The sequence below is a fragment of the Hyperolius riggenbachi genome, chromosome 2 (genome assembly GCF_040937935.1).
Source record: "Hyperolius riggenbachi isolate aHypRig1 chromosome 2, aHypRig1.pri, whole genome shotgun sequence".
Lineage (NCBI taxonomy): Eukaryota > Metazoa > Chordata > Amphibia > Anura > Hyperoliidae > Hyperolius > Hyperolius riggenbachi.
The window spans coordinates 322,575,663-322,598,555 of record NC_090647.1 but is presented as its reverse complement, the minus strand read 5'-3'; the positions used below and the strand labels follow the sequence as shown (position 1 = coordinate 322,598,555).

At 44.0% G+C, this 22,893-nt stretch overlaps 1 protein-coding gene across 5 annotated transcripts in view; it reads right to left on the bottom strand.

Moving 5' to 3' along the window:
• Positions 1-22,893, bottom strand: part of RPS6KA1 (ribosomal protein S6 kinase A1) — a 208,722-nt gene that overhangs the window by 70,758 nt on the left and 115,071 nt on the right. For 3 of the 5 annotated variants that reach the window (XM_068269245.1, XM_068269247.1, XM_068269246.1), the window contains one exon: positions 4,370-4,486. In XM_068269245.1, coding sequence (XP_068125346.1) covers positions 4,370-4,486 — 117 coding nt within the window. Of the gene's footprint in view, positions 1-4,369; positions 4,487-8,867; positions 9,041-22,893 lie in introns of those variants that run through there. The other 2 variants (XM_068269243.1, XM_068269244.1) reach the window with 1 other exon arrangement.

The window sequence follows — 22,893 nt, the reverse complement described above, 5'->3', positions numbered from 1 at the left end:
GTCGCTCAGTGTGGTTTTGATGCTGTTAAGCTGTATGCTCCTTTTTGATTGGCCTGATGAAGCGGGATTGAGCCTGTGAAACGCGTTGCCTATTTTTACTGTGGAGTATAAATAAATTGTTGTTTGACTGTTGATGCCACAGTCCTTCCTTTGTTTGCTTTGTCTGCATGGATGGGATAGGCCCACCACTGCCCCATCGGTTTTAAGCTCGTTTAAGTGACTTTTTCTATTGGCGCCTCTGGAAAGCTTCTACATATTGCTAAGTCCACCCTTGGTGGAGGGTTGTACCCATCTTCTTCCCATCTACAGAGAGCGACTTAATCCTGAGTGGGGTCAGGTTAATCTCCCCACCTGCCTTCACAGTGGTTGCCTAATGGTAACCCTGGTTTGTGAGTATTAAATTGTTATATTACTCATTATTAATTATCATCTATACAATATCACACTATTGGGCTCTTGGTGCCCCCCCTCCCTTTATGTAGCAGAATAGCTTTCGCGCTCAAAAGGTATAGGAAATTTTACTTTATTTGAAAAATGTCAGCACAGAAAGTTAAAAAAGTCATTTTTTTTTTTACAAAATTCATGTCTTTTTTTGATGAATATAATAAAAAGTAAAACTCGCAGCAGCAATCAAATAGCACCAAAAGAAAGCTGTATTAGTGACAAGAAAAGGAGGTAAAATTAATTTAGGTGGTAGGTTGTATGACCGAGCAATAACCCGTGAAAGCTGCAGTGGTCTGAATGGAAAAAAAGGCTCTGGTCCTTAAGGGGCGAAAAGACTGTGGTCCTCAAGTGGTTAAAGGTGCAGCAACGGAGTCACGAGGTACTAACACTTGCTGAATAGTACTGTATGAACACAATCACTTCTCTGATACTCGGGATACCTGGGCAGCACACAGACTTTTCAGTCTGTGTATATCACCGATCATTTTTGTCAGCATTCAATATGGATATGTGAATACAGTATATGGACTATTTTTTTACTCCATTTAATGAGAATATGGATATTACTTCTGAACAATACTGGCAAAAGAATGTATTGGTAGTGCAGCTGCTATAGGTCTCTTGTTGTTTGCCCTTTTTGACTGGCACACAGTCAAAATCAGACTTTTTGCAGTACATAAATATAAATCCATAAAGAAGTTCATTGCATATCTCCTGTGTTTAGAATAGAAAAAAAAACTGTATCCATTTATTTAAAAGAACTCTAGTGGTCACTTTTTTTGTGGCAGGAAATTTTTGAAATTCTCAAGAATGCTTTTGCTTTGCCAATTAAGTAGTAGGTTCTACGTAAGACAAGAACAGATTTACTTACTTCTGGGTCTGGCCGTAGCAATAGACAATACAATAAAGGTATTATTTTTGTTACCTCGTACAGTTTGGAATACAATCAAATTGTTAGCATTATTAAAAAGTATTTGCCTGTTCTCCATTCGGATCCTAAGCTTCATGCTGTTTTGATGGAGGGTTGCGGTTTCTCTTCAAGGCGTGCTCCTACTTTGGGAACCAGTCCATCTCCCAGTCTATTCCAGAGTACAAACAGGCCTAAACCTACATGGCTCACAACATAAGGGTTCCTACAGGTGTGGTTACAACACCTGTAGGTATTGCAAAGTTCATGACCAGACACGTGAAATTATCTCGCTGTCCAGGCATAGTAACTAGGATATGAGACAGTATATTAACTGTCAGACATATAACGTTATATACTTGGTTACTTGCTTGGAATGTGAGATACAATATGTGGGCTGTACCACACGCCCCCTTTACCAGAGAATCTCAGAGCACTATAATGGTGCCCGGAGATGTCTCAAGAACAATGCTTATATTACTAATGCGTCTAGTGTCTCAAAACATTTCTTTTATGCCCACTCAGGCAATATGTCAGGGTTTAGGTTTCAAGGCATAGAAAGAATAATCCCTTCATTGAGGGGAGGAGACTTATACAACAAGTTACTTAAACAAGAGGCCTTCTGGATATGGAAATTGGGGACGCGTTCCCCCTTGGGATTAAATTCTAGACTAGATTTACATATATTTTATGACAAATTAGGAACTGTACTTTTGTATTACATATATATGTTCCCATGTTGGCCAGCCTTCCCAGTTTCTTCCCCTTCCTTCCCTCCATGTCCCCCTTTCCCTTGTCTCCTCTATGACAAATAGCTGTTTATTTTGTCTAGATACTACATGTCTGAGGATGACAGGTTGCTATAATCTGATGCATAGTCCATGTGTTTTTAAATGGATCGTTTACATGTATTGTAGTGTTTTTTTCCCACTTTTAGCCTATGATGTATGTACCTTTAAGGCTCAGACACAGGCTCTTGGGGTGTGGTTTTGTATCCTATATAACCTGTATAACACCTGTATTGGTAAGTTATGATTAAGGAGCCATTCATTGCTCCGATACGCGTGAGCTTTTTATCTGTACACTGATGATGGATTTGGAAGAAAGTTTTTCTACTTCACCCTACCTTTTGGTATAGCGGGACTTCATTGGTTACTTATGGATTTCGGCATTGATTTCCCTGCTCCCATCTGTGTTTACACGTGAGTGCAGCAGTCTCCACTTCTCTTCTTGTCTAATTTACATAGTACATCGCTGCGATCTACGGCAGCACTGTACGGGGTGTCTCCCTGAGACACACAGGAGTGATCTGCTGTGAAGCCTATGAAAGCAGATCGCTGTCATTGGCTGAGTGTGGGAGGGAGGGTAGGGAAAAAAATTAAATAGTAATATTTATTATTAAAAAGAAAATAAATATTTACAAAAAAATAAACATCCTTGGAGCGATCCTCGCCCACCACCAACAGAAATCTCTGTTGGTGGGCAGAAAAGGAGGGGGGGGGGGGGATTACTTGTGTGCCGAGTTGTATGGCCCTGCAGCGAGCCCTTAAAGCTGCAGTAGCCTAATTAGTGAAAAACGGCCTGAACACCGGGGAAGGGGGGAGGTTTTGGGGGGGGGGGGGGGGGGGGTTAAGCCCGGAGTCCTTAAATGGTAAAGCAAAGGAAACACATGTTGCACGTAAATCAGTCTCATGTCTCCAGAAACAAACACTACTCAACAGCATTGTGCAAACCATTAAAATAAATGTGTTGTGCTGGCACAGGACCAGCAGAGCTACAGCCTGCAGCCTGACCACCATGGCTGCTAAGACACAAACCAAGGTAGCCATGTTCATCCTGCTGTGACCTAAATAAAGGAATAAACAGGTGCTGAAGGGTGCTGTCAATTTCTACACAAGCAGCAGTTAACCTCTCTGCACTCAAAACACACAATCAAAAGCTGGTACTCTAGTAGTGATAAAAACAAGCTAAATTGCAAAACTAACAAAAATAGTCCCTTTACATATTTTGTAATGCCACATATGTAGCCTTCCCCACCCCTATGTAGTGCCCCCTTACCATGGACAGTATAGAGGGCAAACATAGTGCACCCTGGTGGTCTAGTTGTGCCCCCTCAAAAGAGATTAACAGAGTGCCTTTGGAACTTATGCTGTATAGTCAACTCTCCCTGTGGCAAGGACTACTGTGCTGCTCTTGTCCTCGTACTTCATTCTGCCAAAAGTGCAGCTTATACAGAGTCCTGGGCTGAAACCCCAACACTGGGAATCTGTATACACTGCAGAGAAGGCTGTCTGGAGTGCATGGTACAGCTGCATTTGTGTGATGTGCAAAAGCAATGGATTCTGAACCATCCACAAAAGTGTGCTTCTCACGGGTCAGGTTTTGTACTCTGGTCAATATATAAAAGCTGCCTTCAAAAATGCTTTAAAACCATACTCAGAGGCGCCGAGCTCGCTGATATAATACAGATGCTGTGACCCCTACTGTATTTTGCCTGAAGAAGTGAGATGTATGGCCCGTCGCATTGTTTTTTGGAGTTCCGAATAAATTGTTGACTGTCTGAATCGCAGTCCTTGCCTGTGTCTATTAGGAGGGGGTAAGACCACCGCTGCCTCCTGTTTAACCAGTGGTTTTTTTTAAGTTCATTTAATTACCGTTTATTCTTTTGGCCCCTCTGTATTTTGTACACTATACTTGGTATTTTGTACACAAGAAAATCAAGAGTAGAAAATAGAAATGGAGTTGCTGCTGAATGACTTCACGTTGCTAGTTACACATATGCAAGTGGAACTTCTGCTACACAGGAAGGCTTCCCACTCATTTGCTCACCGACGGCCTGATGTATGAAAGGACACAGTTTTACAACCCAAAGTTTCACTACAGGGGGCTGATGAAAGCCATAGAGTACATAAGACGTGTATAGCTGCTCTATGCACAAAACCATCCATATAAATAAACTATCATATACAAGTGAAAATTTGCCTGTTCAAAAATGGTCCCAATAGCCAATACACATACCTTCCCAAAAGATCCTTGCCCAAGTACTTTCATTAGGACAAAGTGTGACTGATCAGCCTTCTCCGAGCCTTCTTTAACATGGTGAGTGATGGGGATTTCCTTCACCACTACCTCATCCTGTAAAAAAAACAAAAAAATAATAAAAGCTCTGGTGCAAACAGTATATATCCATTCATATTCAAGAAAAAGTATTGCATAAACCAACATGGGGGATAAACCAGCTTCAAGTATGCTGAAAAGTACTGCCTAGCAATTTTTAAAGAGTCTGAAGCCTTAAAAAATACCTCTCTTTACTTGCCAGTCCTCTTCAGCAATAAGATCATAGCTGAAACGGCGCATCCCCGAGGCCGAACTATATATTTATACCCCTCCAAATCCCGGGGCAAAATTCAACGTCTTTCCAGGTCGTGGATTTTGCTGTCCAGGGGAGGCAGAGCTTTGCGCTGTAGCTCTGCCTCGGCTGGAGTCTCTCTGCCTCTCCCAGCCCCTCTCAGTGAAAGAAGACAGAGGGGAGCAGAGAGGTGGAGATCGGCAGAGATTAACTCCAGCACAGGCAGAGCTAATGCACAAAGTTCTGCCTCTACTAGAAAGCGATCCCCGGATTTTGCCCTGGGGATTTGGGGGGTATAAATACATCGTTCTGCCACGGGAATGCAGCGTTTCAGCTATGATCTTATTGCGTAAGATAAATGTCCAGTAAAAAGAGAGTCTCTTAAGTTGTTAGAGTGCCATACAAATGTCAGTAATATAGAAAATGGGAATGACAGTACCTAGAAAAGGAATAAATATCAGGCAAATCAAACCATTACTGCCAATCAATTAATTGGCAGTTAATACATTTGTTAAACAACTGGTCAAAGTGGACTTGAACTCTTGCACAGGACACAAGAAAAACAGAACAGAAATGCACCCAGTATGTATGTATTTAAAGCGTTTAGCCTGTGTAATTCCCCTTCATTTGTGTCTAATCACTAGTTGTAATTTAATCTCCCCCGTGTCACATGACTGTCTATGGCAGATAAGCCCATTTGAAAGCAAAGGCTGTAAACAATAACAGCTCAATCGCATACAAAACGCAGCAGGACGACGATTGCGCTTTGACCAAAATCGCATCGCAATCGGATCGCACTAATGGAAATTGCTGCTGCAGTTTCCATTAGTTGAATGTACCTTGCGATTTGCGATCAGAATCAAATCACAAATCGCAGGCTAGTGGAAAAAGGCCCTAAGGCTGCTTTCACAGTGGGACATTACAGGCGCACGTTAGAGCAGCCTGTAACGCAGCCCACCGCACAGTAATGAAAAATCAATGGGCTGTACACAGTGCCCACGTTGCGTTACATTATAACGTAAGACGTCAAGACAACGTACTGCATGCAGTACTTTATACGCGGCTAAGCCGCGTTAGACTGCTTGCATATGCTCAGTAATGTTGGGGAGGAGCTGCACAACGCTGCTCACTCTGACGTCCACATCCAAGAGCACCAGGCGTTGCATTAGGGGCACGTTATGCGACCATAAAGTCCCCTAAAACGCAACGTCTTGGTGTGAAAGTAGCCTAAATCTGCTGTATCAGCTATAGCAAAGAATTTTTTTTTGTTTAAAGGTTATTATGCGGTTTTGTATCTTTTAGAGCAGAAAGGAGTTATGAGTTCAGGTCCACTTTAACTGGATTAGCTGTACTGTCAAGAATATTTGCAGGTTTGTTGAATATTTTTTCATGACCTCTAGCAGTTTCCAATTTTTCAGTACAGTAGTAGTGAGCAGATACAATCTGATCATGAACATTTCTTAACCCATTCGCGTTCCGTCGTTTTCACGTGAGAAATGTTCACCTCCCATTAGCCTTTAACTTTATCACTACTTATCACAATGAACTGATCTATATCTTGTTTTTTCCGCCACCAATTAGGCTTTCTTTGGGGGGGGGGGGGGGTACATTTTGCTAAGAGCCACTTTACTGTAAATGCATTTTAACAGGAAGAATAAGAAAAAATGGAAAAATTCATTATTTCTCAGTTTTCAGCCATTATAGTTTTAAAATAATACATGCCTCCATAATTAAAACTCACGTATTGTATTTGCCCATATGTCCCGGTTATTACACCATTAAAATTATGTCCCTATCACAATGTATGGCGACAATATTTTATTTGGAAATAAAGGTGCATTTTTTCCATTTTGCATCTATCACTATTTACAAGTTTAAAATAAAAAAAAAAAATATAGAAATATTTCATCTTTACATTGATATTTAAAAACTTTAGACCCTTAGGTAAATATTTACATTGTTTTTTTTTTTATTGTAATTTTTTTTTTTTTATAGTAAACATTTTATTTGGGTAGTTTTGGGAGAGTGGGAGGTAAACAATAGATTTACAATGTAAATGTGTTAATTTAAAAAAAATTTTACTTTCAGTTGTAGTATTACTTTTTGGCCACAAGATGGCGGCCATGAGTTTGTTTACATGACGTCACTTTAAGCGTAACACACGCTTAGAGCGACACATGGGGGAGGTGACAGCCAGAAAAAGCACAGCTTCCGAGAGAAGCTGTCGCCTTTTCAGCGGGGGAGAGCAGTCAGTGATCGGGCACCATAGCCCGATTCACTGATTGCCTGGCTACCGAATCCGCGGCCGGGAGTGCGCGTGCACGATCGGCCGCGGTAGCGCGCATAGTTCCTGGACGTAGACCAGAACACTGGTCTACGTCCTCCCACAAGGTTAAACTTGACCAGAACACTGAAGTGCTCACTTCACTCTGTGCTCTCTTCCTATAAACAAGACCCCAGGGTTAGGTTGATGTGAACTGCAGTAGAACCTACTCATCTCACTGCTGTGAGTGGGATTACAAGGGATTTATACAGAAGATAGATTAATGTACTTCACTAATAAAAATATAGTTTATCTTTATTTACAATCTACTTTAAGAATTTTTTTCACCCCCAAAGATTTTCTGGTTTAATTTGTATTTAAGGTTTTCAAGTTAAAGTGAACCAGAGACGAAGCACCCTTGTGTATTTTACCATATATATCAGTGGGAACATTAGAGAAAACAAACACCTTCCCTGCTCTCATTTCTGTTTCATTTTTCATTGCTCAGCTTGCTTGTTATCAACCCTGATAAAATCCCAGACTGAGCATTCAGTCTGGCTTTGCTCAGTAATTATAGCAGAGTCTGTCTTCTCGGATGTCTTTTCAAGCCCAAGCCTGCCCCCTTCTGGCTCTGTTCAGGAATAGTTATAGCAAAGCCAGACTGAATGCTCAGTCTAGGATTTTATCTGGGCTGATTAGAAGCAGGCTGAATAGTAAAAAATGAATCAGAGAGCAGGGTAGGTGTTTTCTGTAATGTTCCCACTGATATACATAGTAAAATACATGAGGGTGCTTAGTCTCTGGTTCACTTTAAACAAATAGAACGTACAATGCAAAAATGAGTTTTCACTGAGCAATTGACCATGTAAGTTTCTATCAACACAGCACATAGAGAATTAACTGATATATCAGACCTGTTAACATGGCGATCATAAACCATGGGTAAATAAAAATCCGTATAATAAATGAAGGCATAGAAGGGCTGCAAATTACATAGACACAGGAAGAGGGTGAGAGCAAGGGGAGAAAGAAGACAGGACGGGGAAGTGGAAAAGTCAGGCACAGAGATAAGGAAGGGGGGGGGGGGGGGGGGGAGTGTAGAGGAGGTGAATGTTAATGGAGTACTAAAACAACAGTACATAAGAGGCACAATCAGTATATAGATAGATAGATAGATAGATATTTTCCTTTTTCCCATTTAGTTGACTCTTGGGCTATTGGAATGGTTCCCACTAGAACGCTAATAAAAACTGCATCTGCCTGGTTAGAGTAGGACTCACCAGATCGGGGACACTTTGGCGCAGTTGGTAAGCTTAAACGCGTTAAAGTGTAACCAAGAGCCCCTGTCACTGTTTTCCCGTTGTGTGCTGCAGTATTTATATATTTCTTATGGAGACTGGGGATCTCCAGTGCTGCGTGCATGCTTTGCATAGTATTGCATAACATTTGGTTTGTGCTGCTCATCCCCTGAGATAGATTGATAGATCTAGAGATAGTAAGTACACACACACACACACACACACACACACACACACACACACACACACTGTCTATATGAGAGAGGGTGCTATATCTTCTTGTATTGTCCCTTTAGGGTGTACAGTATGTACAGGAGTTATCCGCAAAGATTTTCAAACAAAAGATCAGTGTACGATTTCTGTTCAGAAAATTCAGTATGTTGTCTCATGACAATATACTCAAAATATCGCATCTTAACACAACAATAAAAGAAAGTACAATTCCAAGCATCACACCCCTTCACAAAAACACAGGAAGTGGTAAAAATATCAAGCAGTACGAGCATCAATACAAATATAAATCCTTCAACATTAACAAATTGGTACATCTATTGAGGAATCAATTTTATTTTGGTGTTACTGCGTAATTAAAGCCAAGCAACTCACCTCATTAACCAGGTGGCCTGTATCTGGAAGTGAAGGACATCGAGATTTTTCCTTGTGTTTCTTTTGTATCCAGACTGACAAGAAAGTCCAAAATCCAGAAAGTCTAACCTCCTTCTCCATAGGCCCAGTGCCTACATAGAGAAGGAGTCAAGTACTGGAAGGAGATTAACTGGGCAACCTACAAATGTTTTTTATCTTCTCAATTTCTATGTGCAGAAACTGAAAGCAGCTTATCAGAGCACGGTCTTGACACGCTTCCTCTACCTAAACCTCAACAGTAAAAAGCAATGACAGCCCAAGGGGAAGATACACAGAATGAATATCCTCCTTCATTACCACTATGGGGTGGAAGAACACAAATCTGCGTTGTAATTTTTAAAAAAATATTTCACCGGAAGCACCAAACTCTACAAACACAGGTGTCTCTCACAAACCATGCTTCAGTGCATGTACAGCAAAAACTACTGCTAAATTAACTCCTTGTAGTTTTACAAAGATTAGTGTAAAAAGACTAATACAACTAAATTACAATAGAGTTACAAAATACAAAAAATACACAAAGATAGCAACTGATTTAACAGGAAAAAGAAAATGCAATGGCTTTCATAGGTAGCATAATTGATACAGTGCTCAGCATAAATAAGTACACATTTGTCAGAAAACCTTTAGTTTCCTTTCAGTATCAACATTTTCTATGAGATACTTTACTGCAAAATACTCCCACAAATGTGGGCCATTGATTGCAAACAAGATTTGTTAATTTGCGCACACAAAAAAGTGATTCTCCTAACAAATTCAATTCATTCAAGCCCATGTTGCAAAAATTAGTATGCCCAATTATAATCTTAGGAGAGAAAAATAACAGTTAAAGAGAAACTCCGACCAAGAATTGAACTTTATCCCAATCAGTAGCTGATACCCCCTTTTACATGAGAAATCTATTCCTTTTCACAAACAGACCATCAGGGGCGCTGTATGAGAGATATTGTGGTGAAACCCCTCCCACCTGTTCTGAGTACGAGGTACTTCTGGCAGTTTCCTGTCTGTGAACCCTGTTACATTGTGGGAAATAGCGGTTTACAGCTGTTTCCAACTGCCAAAACAGCAAGCAGCAGCAGAATATAAATCAGGGATTTAACCACTTAACGACCGCCTAACGCCGATAGGCGTCGGCGGGTCGTTAGTGGTATAGCATGGAAACTGCCGCTCAATCGAGCGGCCTTTCCATGCCAGTTCACGGAGGGTGCCTCCGTGAACAGTGTGCGAGCCGCCGTTCGCGGCTCGCACGCATAATGTAAACAAGCGGGGAAGAAATCCCCGCTGTTTACATCATACGGCGCTGCCTCTGATTGCCCGGGGATAGCCGGCATCTGATAGGCAGAAGCCTATCCTATCAGGCACAGGACGGATATCCGTCCTGCGCAGCTCAGAGGGAAGGGAGAGGGAGGGAACGGAGGTGAGGGCCAGAAAACGCTGCGGAGGGGGGCTTTGAGGAGCCCCCCCCCCCGCAAATCAATAATAGCCGGCGGCGATCAGACCCCCCCTGCAGGACATCCCCTAGTGGGGGAAAAAGGGGGGGGGGGGGGGGGGAGTCTGATCCCCCTGGCACATACCTGATCGGTGCTGCGGGCTGTAGAGCCCACGCAGCACCGATCACTGAAAAATCCCCTGGTCCTTAAAGAGACACTGAAGCGAGAATAAATCTCGCTCCAGTGCTTATATTCAGCAGGGGCATGTGTGCCCCTGCTAAAACGCCGCTATCCCGCGGCTAAACGGGGTCCCTTCACCCCCCAAACCCACCCCTGCAAAATCAACGACCAATTTGGTCGTATATTTTGCTGCTCTTCAGGCAGGGCTAACGGCTGCAGCCCTGCCTCTCAGCGCCGTCAATCAGCGGCGCATCGCCGCCCCTCTCAGTGAAGGAAGACTGGGAGGGGCGGGGGAGAGGCTGGAGTTCCTCTTTAAGACTACAAAATTGTAATTAACAGGCATTCAACCACAGGTGAGTCTAATGATTAATTTAAGAGGTGTCCAGCAGACCATAAAAGGGCCTCACTTAAAGAAAAGCCCTTCCCATTTCATGCTGTCAGCAATGGCTCCACATGGAAGAAGAGAAATGTCAAAAAACTGAGAAAGGAAATTACACAAAAAAGGTGAGGGCTACAAAAAGAGCAGCAAAGCTTTACATAGTCAAAATACTGTAGCAAACGTGATCCAAAAATTTAATAAAGATGGCAGTGCAACCAACTTATAGAGACGTCCAGGCCGACATCTCGACAGAAGCGTCTTCTGATGAGAAGGGTTGAAGAAAATCTCCATGCAAGTTTACTGCAGTTAGCTAAAGCAGTAGGAGCCAAACTGGAGTGACTGTTTCCCGTGACTCCATACGGTGCACACTGCAGAGGAATGGCATGCGTGGGTATCGCCCACAAAGGAAGCCTCTCCTAAAGCCCATGCACAAAAAAGCACGCCTAGTATTTGCTAGGGCCCATGCTGAAAAAGATGAAGACTACTGGGGACTCTATACTCTGGAGTGAGGAGACAAACACAGTTTTTGAAACTATTGGTTTTAAAACTGAATGGCGCTGTAAAGGTGAGGATTTCAAAGAAAAAATGCATGCTGCCTACAGTGAAACATGATGGTGGCAGCGTCCTTATGTGGGGCTGCATGAACGCTGCTGGTGTTTGGGAGCTGCATTTCATTGATGGTATCACAAACTCAATGTACTGTTCTATACTGAAGGAGAAGATGCTGCCATCACTCCGTGCACTTGGTCTTAGTGCACTTTTCCAACACGACAATGATCCAAAAAACACATCTAAAGCTACTGTTGCATTTCTGAAGCAGAACAGGATGAAGGTGATTGAATGATCAAGTATGTCTCCTGATCTAAACCAAATCGAACACCTGTGGGGAATTCCGATGCGACAAGTTGTGCATCACTCTCCATCCAGCATTCAGGCTCTAAAAGAGGGTTATTTTGAAGAATGGTAATAGAGAGATGTTGCAATTTGTCGTCAACTTGTTCATTCCATTCCTAGAAGACTTGGTGCTGTCCTTAAAAATCACGGTGGTCAACAAAATACTAGATGTAGTAGTTTTTGATGTGAGGGGTATTAATTTTTGCTTTAACCAATTTGAGTAAAACTGAAGATTTTGTGACCTACGTTATATTATTAACGTTAATTTCATGTTATGGAGCCTTGTGAACATTTTGGAATTTGTTCATTGAGCTACTGATTAAATTTGTACTTTTAAAGGGGGTGCACTCATTTATGCTGAGCACTGTATATCTAAATGGAAGTATTACTACTATATTATTTCTAGATTCAATTTTTATTATAAAAGAAAACTACTATATGTTGTTTTAAGGGCCCTTCCACACAGAGTCTGTTGTGTTGCAATAAAATTGCAATGTATCTGAAAAAAAAGTACCACATGTTACCACTGCGGTGGATAATACAGTAAGGCATTTGGTACAATGATTGCCACTGTAAATACGCATGATGCTCAGTAAACTCACTGCATGCTGTGCATTACTCCATTGGAACCCACCACACTATGTGGAAGGCCCCATAGGAATACATTACATTGCAAACATTCGTTGTGGAAGGGCACTAAAAGTTCAAGTCTGATACAAAGCCTACCCTGTTTATTTTGAATCATAAAATATAAAAAGTTACACTATACACACCTTCACTCCTGGAACCAGAGAGAGTATGTCTATGTACAAGATGATCTGGTAAGGATTTTCATTTTACTTAGGGTAGGTGGAGCTGCACTAAACCCTGACAGATTTGTTATCTTGAATGTATTAACCGCTTACCGACCGCCCACTGCACAGGGGCGGCCGGAAAGTGGATCCCGCAAGGACCGCCGCATGCACAGAGGCGGCGGTCCTTGTACGGGCATAGGCGGAGCGATCGCGTCATTCGTGACGCGATCCTCCGCCGGGGACTGGCTCCGCCCCCTCGCGATTGTAACCCGCCGGCCGTTCGGAAGCGCCAGCAGGTTACTAGCACCCTGATCGCCGCATACAAAGTGTATAATACAGGCTGCCTCCTGCCCTGGTGGTCCCAGTGTCCGAGGGAAGCACACTGATTTTCCCCCCCTGCCCCCTGATCGCCCACAGCACCCCTCAGACCCCCCCCCCTGCCCACCCCTCAGTCCACTGTTTGCACCCAATCACCCCCCCTAATCACCCATCCAATCACTCACTGTCAACGCTATTTTTTTTTTATTCCCTAACCTGCCCCCTGCTCCCCTCCCGATCACCCCCCCCCCCCTCAGATTCTCCCCAGACCCCCCCTCCCCCCGTGTACTGTATGCATCTATCCCCCCTGATCACCTGTCAATCACCCATCAATCACCCCCTGTCACTGCCACCCATCAAGCAGCCCCTAACCTGCCCCTTGCGGGCAATCTGATCACCCACCCACACTAATACGTCGCCCGCAGATCCGACGTCAGATCACCTCCCAAGTGCAGTGTTTACATCTGTTCTCTACCCTAAACACCCACTAATTACCCCATCAATCACCCCCCTATCACCACCTGTCACTGTTACCCATCAGATCAGACCCTAATCTGCCCCTTGCGGGCACCCAATCACCCGCCTACACGCTCAGATTGCCCTCAGACCCCCCCCTTATCAATTCGCCAGTGCAATATTTACATCTGTTCTTCCCTGTAATAACCCACTGAATCACCCGTCAATCAACCCCTGTCACTGCCACCCATCAATCACCCCACTGTCACTGCCACCCATCAATCAGCCCCTAACCTGCCCCTTGCGGGCAATCTGATCACCCACCCACACCAATAGATCGCCCGCAGATCCGACGTCAGATCACCTCCCAAGGGCAGAGTTTATATCTGTTCTCTACCCCAAACACCCCACTAATTACCCATCAATCACCCCCTGCCACTGCTACCTATCAGATTAGACCCCTATCTGCCCCTAGGGCACTCAATCACCCGCCCATACCCTCAGAACGCCCTCAGACCCCAGCCCTGATCACCTCGCCAGTGCATTGCTTGCATCTATTCCCCCCTCTAATCACACCTTGAGACACCCATCAAATCACCTCCTGTCACCCCCTAGCACACCTACCCATCAGATCAGGCCCTAATTTGCCCCGTGTGGGTTCCTGATCACTCGGCCAAACCCTCAGACCCCCTTCCGATCACCTCCCCAGTGCATTGATTGCATCTATTTTCCCCTCTAGCCACCCCCCTGAGACACCCATCAATCACCTTCTGTCACCCCCCCCCCCCCAGCACTCCTATCCATCAGATCCCCCCCAAAATGTCAGGACAGTAAACACACCCCACAAATGACCCCATTTTGGAAAGTAGACACTTCAAGGTATTCAGAGGGGCATGGTGAGTCCGTGGCAGATTTCATTTTTTTTGTTGCAAGTTAGAAGAAATGGAAACTTTTTTTTTTTTTTTTGTCACAAAGTGTCATTTTCCGCTTACTTGTGACAAAAAAATAATATCTTCTATGAACTCACTATGCCTCTCAGTGAATACTTGGGATGTCTTCTTTCCAAAATGGGGTCATTTGGGGGGTATTTATACTATCCTGGAATTCTAGCCCCTCATGATACATGTCAGGTGGTCAGAAAAGTCAGAGATGCTGGAAAATGGGAAAATTCACTTTTTGCACCATAGTTTGTAAACGCTATAACTTTTACCCAAACCAATAAATATAGGCTGAATGGGTGTTTTTTATTATCAAAAACATGTTTGTCCACATTTTTCGTGCTGCATGTATACAGAAATTTTACTTTATTTGAAAAATGTCAGCACAGAAAGTAAAAAAAAACACAACATATTTTTGACAAAATTCATGTCTTTTTTGATGAATATAATAAAAAGTAAAAATCGCAGCAGCAATCAAATAGCACCAAAAGAAAGCTTTATTAGTGACAAGAAAAGGAGCCAAAATTCATTTAGATGGTAGGTTGTATGAGCGAGCTTTTATAAAAAATAAAAAAAAATTATGAGCACAGCCTGTTGCCTGTTGCCTGCTCTATAATGCATTGTTTATTTTGCCTCTCTTAGGATATATGCCTAGATTGGGCTTGTCACTAGCTTTGTAAAGCAATAATGCCAATAGCAGGCAACAGCATCTGTCAGCTGCCACTATTTTAGACACACAGATGTAATGCAGTTACCAGAAAATAGATCAGCCAGAAGCACAATCCCCCTGGTGATTTTCAGGTAGACAACTGCCTCTGCATAGTGGTGTGAAAGCACAGAGAAGAGGAGTCAGGGTAAATCTAACTGTATGGCATGCACGCTAGAGTAGGCATACCATAAAGGGCAGCACGGTGGCGTAGTGGTTAGCTCTCTCGCCTTGCAGCGCTGGGTCCCTGGTTCGAATCCCAGCCAGGGCACTATCTGCAAAGAGTTTGTATGTTCTCTCCGTGTCTGCGTTGGTTTCCTCCGGGCACTCCGGTTTCCTCCCACATTCCAAAAACTTACGGATAAGTTAATTGGCTCCCCCTAAAATTGGCCCTAGACTGCAGTACTTACACTACATAATATAGACATATGGCAATGGTAGGGATTAGATTGTGAGCTCCTTTGAGGGACAGTTAGTGACAAGATATATATATATATATATACACACTGTACAGCGCTGCGTAATATGTCGGCGCTATATAAATACTAAATAATAATAATAATACCAGAGGTATGGTGTATGTATGTATGTATGTATGTATGTATGTATGTATGTATGTATGTATGTATGTATGTATGCATGCATGCATGCATGCATGCATGCATGCATGCATGTATGCATACACACACACACACAAAATGGGCCAGTGACAATACAGTTGTAGCAAAACACGTATGACAAAAACAAACAACCTTTATGAGACTACAATTTTAAAATAGAGGGTAGGAAATACATGGAAAGCCCTTTAAATCAACTGAGAGGACTCAGCACTTTTTCAATGTGTGCAGGAGGAAGCAGAAGTGGACCAATGCCTGAAAAGTAACTGTGCTCCATTATCAGCTTATTTGCACAGCCTTGTCTGAAAACTTGCAACTTTAGGAAAGGGAGACGTTAGATACTTCCCTTGGCAGAGGAAAGCCTCTAGAGGCATCCCCCATCCTCACCAAGTGCAGGATGCTGGGACCCCCAGGAAGTTTGCAGCCATGCTGCAGTCAGTGAACAAGAGCAGCCACACTGCGCAGTATGTCTGGCGCCTGCTCAGTAGCATGGAGCCAGACTGGGGGGAGGGGTCCCATTGGTGGAGGCAAAGGGCCGGGGAAGTCTATGGATTATCCATAAAATTACACAGAGAAGAGACCCAGCACAGTCTGTATTTCAAATGTATTCAAGCTCTTTATTTTCAAGGCATTAAAACAACAGAAAAAGGGCAAGTCAATGTGACGTTTCGAGAGGAGCCTCCTCTCTTTATCAAGCCGACAAGCCCTCTGAATCAATACACAGTCTCAGTCAGCCTTAAATAGTGGTTGCTCCACAAAAGGAGCCAATCAGAAAGGCCTGGATGCCCTGTTGCCAACCAATCAAGCTGGGTTCCTAAATCCAGACACTCTCCCTCAAAGGAGGACCTGATGGGGAACTTTATTTTTATGCTCCAATCGCCTTGCAAAGGCAGCCAGAGCACCGACTAATAGGGGCAGGGCATGTCCAGAATAAAAAAAAGTCAAAATGCATGACATACACGTAAATACACAATATAAACATGCATGCAGACAAAGCGCACACGTTCGACGCGTAAAAACGATTCAGAGGGCTAGTCAGCTTGATAAAGAGAGGAGGCTCCTCTCGAAACATCGCATTGACTTGCCTTTTTTTGCTGTTTTAATGCCTTGAAAATAAAAAAAAACTTGAATACATTTGAAGACGGTGCTGGGTCCCTTCTCTGTGGAATTCTACTTGCTGTTCCTGGAGGCAGAGGGACAACGATCAGAGCACATCACACTTGGATGGTTGGGTGCTGCCTACTATTGCCTTTCCACTATGGATTATCCATAGGCTTCCATCTACTGAGGTAAGTGTATTTACTACATTTTTCCCTTCAGGTTTCCTTTAAAGTACACCTCAAATTCTGGAGAATACAAGGGGCTCAAGTGGAGGATTGGATGTTTTTCATATAAGCGGAAACTGTGACTTACCATCTCAAAGTTACGGTAGGTTGTCAACATATGGTACCTCAGGCGGTTCATGAACTTATCACAATCAATTATATTAAGTTTGAAGATTCTATAAAATGATAAATCACACAGTATATAAACAAACCTGAACTTATTTTTTTTTAGATAATGAAAAGCATAAAGGAATGTTTGAAAAGAATTCATACACAATTAGTGCTTCTAGCAAGTATACTGTATGTGTGTCAAAGGGTACATTACATGAGGTCACCCATAAAAAAAGTAATTGGCAAACACCATCTGTAATAATGTTGAGAAACACTTCTGCTACCTACACACTTGAGATAAAATTCTTTGGAGAAGGCAAGATCACAGGCCAATCTTACCCCATTCCATGTAGTATGAGAGTATACTCGTCTACACAGTCTATTCTATTGAGCTGAACTCCCCATCAGCTAAAAATCTTTGCAAGATGCTGCACACAAAGATGCTGTACACATGCAACAGATCAGTATCTGCAAAAGATCAGCTCCTGCAAAAGTTTCGTTTCTGCAAAATGCATTCATAGTCTATGATACCTGCGGATCTCGTACACACCTTGTTTAACTGACAATCATCTGCAGATCAGTTCCACCAGGATGGATCTTTGGATCTGCGGATGAATGTCTGTTAAACAAGGCGTGCATGAGATCTGCAGATGATATAGACTATGAATGCATTTTGCGGGAACGGATCTTTTGCAGGAGCTGATCTTTTGCAGATACTGATCTGTTGCATGTGTACAGCATCATTGTATGCAGCATCTTGCAAAGATTTTTATCTGATGGGGAGTTCAGCTCAATAGAATAGACTGTGTAGAGTATGCTCTCATACTACATGGAATGGGTTAAGATTGATCTGTGATCTTGCCTTTTCTAAAGACTATCATCTCAAGTGTGTGTACGTAGCATTATACAGAAGTTATTGCGGGATGGTGGGAACAGATTTGTATATGAGTTTTATAGAAACTAGTTAGGGGTACTTTCACACTATCTGCATTGTCTTGTACAATAATGCTATTGTATGGGTATTGCTTACATTCCTGCATTGTATAGGATGTTAACCTGATGCCTTGTCTACACGGTTTCTAAATAACGTGAAAATGCTTGCGATCCATAAAAAATGAGCATGCTATGAAATCACTTTTTTTACGTGAACAGTGTGGGTTGTTTTTTGCCCTAGCTATAGCATGGACATTTTGGAGCATGTACCTTAAGGCTTCTTGCACACAGGGACGTTACAGGCGCACGTTAGTGCAGCCTGTAACGCTCCCCCAACGCACAGCAATGTAACACAAGTGGGCTGTTCACACTGCCCACGCTGCGTTACATTGTAACGCAGCAAAGTGCTGCATGCAGTACGTTACAGGCGGCTAAGCCGCGTTAGACTGTTTGCACATCCTCAGTCATATTGGGGAGGAGGGGAGAGCGGCCGGGCACATGGATAATTAATATTCACTGCACTCAGTGACGTGCAGTGTTTACTTCCTGGAGCGGCCGCTCTGTGCGGCGATTGGCCGGGCGGGACCACGTGATGCCGCATGCGTCCAAGAGTACGCATCACGGACGCCAGAGTGAGCTGCACAACGCGGCTCACTCAGACGTCCACATCAGAGAGCACCAGGCGTTGCGTTAGGGGCACGTTATGTGCCCTATAACGTCCCCTAAACGCAACGTCCTGGTGTGTAACTAGCCTAAAGGTTTGAATTTGAATATCAGTAAGACGGTAAGAGGAGGAAGTAGCAATAACCAACAGCATCTAAGAAGTAAGAAACCAGGCAGAGGAGTCGATCAATATAGAGTTCAGGGTGCATTCCTACCACAGATCATTAATGCATCTATCATGCAGACAGTTTATAGCTTTCCCAAGTTCATGCTTCAACACACTTCTAAATCATGCGACATGCAGTACGGTGGGTGCACAATTTACAGGCACAAGGACATAATGGTTAATTCACAGAATAACGCATGTCAATTACTGTCCTGCACATTGCACATATAAAATCTCTAAAACTAAAAGCGTGCTTACAACCTTTCACACACTTTGTATTAGAGAGGAACTCTACTGAAAATAACGTAATGAATAAAAGGGATTCTTTTTTACAATATTTATTTATAAAATGATTAACCTGCAACCACCGGGGGGGGGGGGGGGGGGGGGGGGGGGAGTTACACACTCACCTAAGAGGGAAGGCTCTTGATTCCTTGATCCCGTTCCAGTATCTGACTTAAAAAGACACCCTGAAGATAGGGGGGGGGGGGGGGCTAGTTTCACTTACCTGGGGCTTTTGCCAGCCCACTGCAGTCACCGTGTGTCCGCGCCGGTTCTTAACGAATCTCCGGTCCCCCGCCGCGGCTCAGCTTTGCTTGAGTCGCCATCCACTGTGCGTCTCTGGCCACATGCGACCTTGCTGACGCGAAGACTTTCCTCATACTGCACCTGTGCTCCTGGCGGAGTGTTAATGAGGATGTGCGCGACCAAGGCCGCAAAGTGGGCGTCGCCAATACTGAAAATGCGCTGCGGCAGGGGACCGGAGGATCGCTGAGGACCGGCGCGGACACAGGGAAGCTGCAGGGGGCTGCCAGAAGCCCCAGGTAAGTGAAACTTTTTTTTTTCCTTTCTATCTCCAGGTTCCATTTAAAAGGACAACTGAATTGAAAGAGATAGGAAAGTTGTCATTTATTTCCTTTTAAGCAATACCAGTTTCCCAGAAGCCCTGCTGATCCTCTGCCTCTAATACTTTTAACCATAGACCTTGAACAAGCATGCAGATCAGGTGTTTCTGACATTGTCAGACCTGACAAGATGATCTTCATGCTTGTTTCTGGTGAGGTTCAGACATTACTGCAACCATATAGATCAGCCGGACTGCCAGGCTACTGGTATTGTTTAACAGGAAATAAATATGGCGGCCTCCATAGCCCTCTTGCTAGTTTTCCTTTAAATATCAAAGAAGCCTTCGGATCTCCTCAGAAGTCTATGGAAGTACTCTGAAGTGTTTTTTATACTGAAAACAGGATAATAAATGTAAAATGGGTATCCTGAAAAATGGACTACGTTCTACTGCATTAATACAGAATAGCTAATTGTTCCCACAAAACTTACATTCTAAAGAAACTCTTGGCAAGACTATAGAGCTGTAAAGTATAACAAAGGAGCCAAGGTTCCATGCCAGTAGGAAGCAGGTTCACAAATTTAGCCAATTAGAGGGTTCAATGCTTTATGGAGCAAAAATACTATTCCAGTTAAGTAGTCAATTTAATGGGTGAAAAGAAATCCTACAATTTTTTTTTTACACTTTCCCCAAGGTAGGTTAATTATCGGTAACCGGTGAAGAGTGATACTGGAATAGCACACTATGGGGCAGCTTCGTGTGTGAACAATGTGCTTGGGGCAGGGTCACAGGGCCAGATTCATCAAAGCATTACTGACAGCTTTTCTTAACCTGCCTAGCGTTACGGACGAGCTGAGCTTGTCCAGACTAAACTTGCTAAAAAGGTTTTGGACGAGAGCTCAGCTCGTCCAGCAGTTCCCCCACTCACCGCTGCGGCACTTCAGCCGCCTCCAGCCTGCTCTCCGGGCTGCAGGCTTCTCTCCCTCCCGGTCTCCCCTTCCCTCTCCCCCGGGCTGATCGGCTGTGCAGGGAAGATGGCGTTGCCCAGCCACTTCCTCTGACGCCGATCATGCGCCCCCCCCCCACTGGCCGTCGCATCAATTGCATCATTGGATTACATCAGTACACAAAACGAATGTAATACAATGATGCTGTAGCAAATCAAAGTTGTTTGCAAACACCTGTACACACTATAAAAGGGCAGAACCGTTACAGATTCTCCCTCTTTCAGAGTCTCAGTGTCCAATAGCTTAGTCTGCTTGTCAGCTCTGCTTTTGTGATTTCTGTGCTTTGAGTGCCTTCCTGCCTTTTCCAGCCTTTGCTACATACATATTGCAGTTTTGCTAGTCTTTATTAAGACCCTGTGATCTCTGTGTGCTTGCTTTTGCTGGATATTTTTTTTCCTGTCGCTGACCTTTGACCCCGTATCCATTTTGGGGTCATGGCCTTGTCCTCCTGGAGGCGTCTGTGTGACCAGGAGCTGCTGGATGTCCTGGAGGGAAGCGACAGTGAGGAGGAGCTCGTTGAGGAGTCTACGGACAGCGAGGTTCCCGGTGACCTTTCTTCGGAGTCAGAGAGCAGTGACTGTGAAACCGAGGAGCCAATGAGTGTCACACGCACTTGGTGTGAGCTGGAGAGCCCCACTCAAGCTCCGCCACCCAGGTTCCCTTTCACAGGGGCACCTGAGCAGAAGATCGCATGTGACCACAGCCCGCTGTCCTACTTGGAGCTGTTTCTTACCGATGAGGTCATCCAGAAGATCGTCAAGGAGACCAATCGATATGCAGCGCAGCAGCAGCAGGGTGCTCCTCTACCCAGGTTCTCTCAGAGCAGGAAATGGGAACCTGTCACCTGCGACGACATCTGGGTGTTTCTGGACCTCATCCTCCAGGGAGTTGTCGGTAAACCGCTGCAGAAGTGGTACTGGACCACTAACAGGATCCTCAGTATGCATGTCTTTGGATCCGTTATGTCCGAGCCCTGCTTCACCCTCATCATGAAGTACCTGCACTTCGGCAACAATGAGGACTTTGATGAGGCCGCCCATCCCGCTCCCAAGCTGAAGAAAATTTAGGAGATCTACCAGCTTATTGTTGCCAATTTCAAGGGGTTCATCACTGTGGACGAAAGCCTCATGGCATACAAGGGGAGATTCAGCTGGGTGCAATTCATTGCACGCTTTGCGGTGAAGTCGTTTATGCTCTGTGAAGCAAAGTCCGGGTACATCTGGAACTCTGTTATCTACACAGGCAAAGGCACCAAATTTGCACCTCAGTATAGAGAGTTTGGGTGTGCTACCTCCTCTGTACTCACACTTATTGAGCCATTGCTGGATCAGGGGTACTGTCTTACGACGGACAATTTTTATAGCTCCCTGGAATTGTTTGAACCACCTGATCCAGCACAAGACAGACGCATATGGTACAGTGAGGGCTAACTGTCGCCATATGCCACCGGCCTTTTCTGCCAGGAAGCTGAAGGGAGAGGTTGTTGCCTGGCAGAAGGGTAAAATTATGGCTCTGAGGGAGGGACAAGCGGGACGTGTGCATCCTCAGCACGGTGCACAATGCAGAGACTGTCCGCACCACTACGAGAAGTAGACAGGAGGTGGAAAAGCCCAAAGCGGTGTTGGACTATAACCGTACAATAGGGTGTATGGACAGAGCTGATGGAGCAATGACTTTTTATCCGGCTGTCCGCAAACAGCAGCGGAAGTATTACAAAAAAAAAAAAAAAAAATTTCGCCACCTGCTGGAACAGTGTTTGTGGAATGCCTATGTGTACCACGACTGTCTGGCAGCTTACGGAAGCCATATGTGTGAAAGATCCCCCACCGGAGTCAGCAGCTAGACCGGGGCAGGACGCGTCATACGTCGTGAACCCGGCACGACTTTCTGGACGTCACTTTTCAGAACACTTGCCACCGACCGCACTGAAACAGAACCCTACAAGGTGTGTGGTCTGCTACGCCAAAACGGGCAAAGACGGCAAAAAAATTGCGCAAGGAGACCCGTGTCTATTGCTCCGACTGCAATGTGGCACTTTGTGCAATACCATGTTTCAAAGTGTACCATACAAAGGAGGTGTTTTAGGAGTAAACCTATGTACTGTTTTTTTCTGCCTTAAATATTTCTGCATTTTCTTGATATTTCTGCATTGATTAAAAATGAAAGCTATTTGTTTGTCATGAATACATTTTATTTTAGACAAGAATTTGTGTTTGACACTTATTA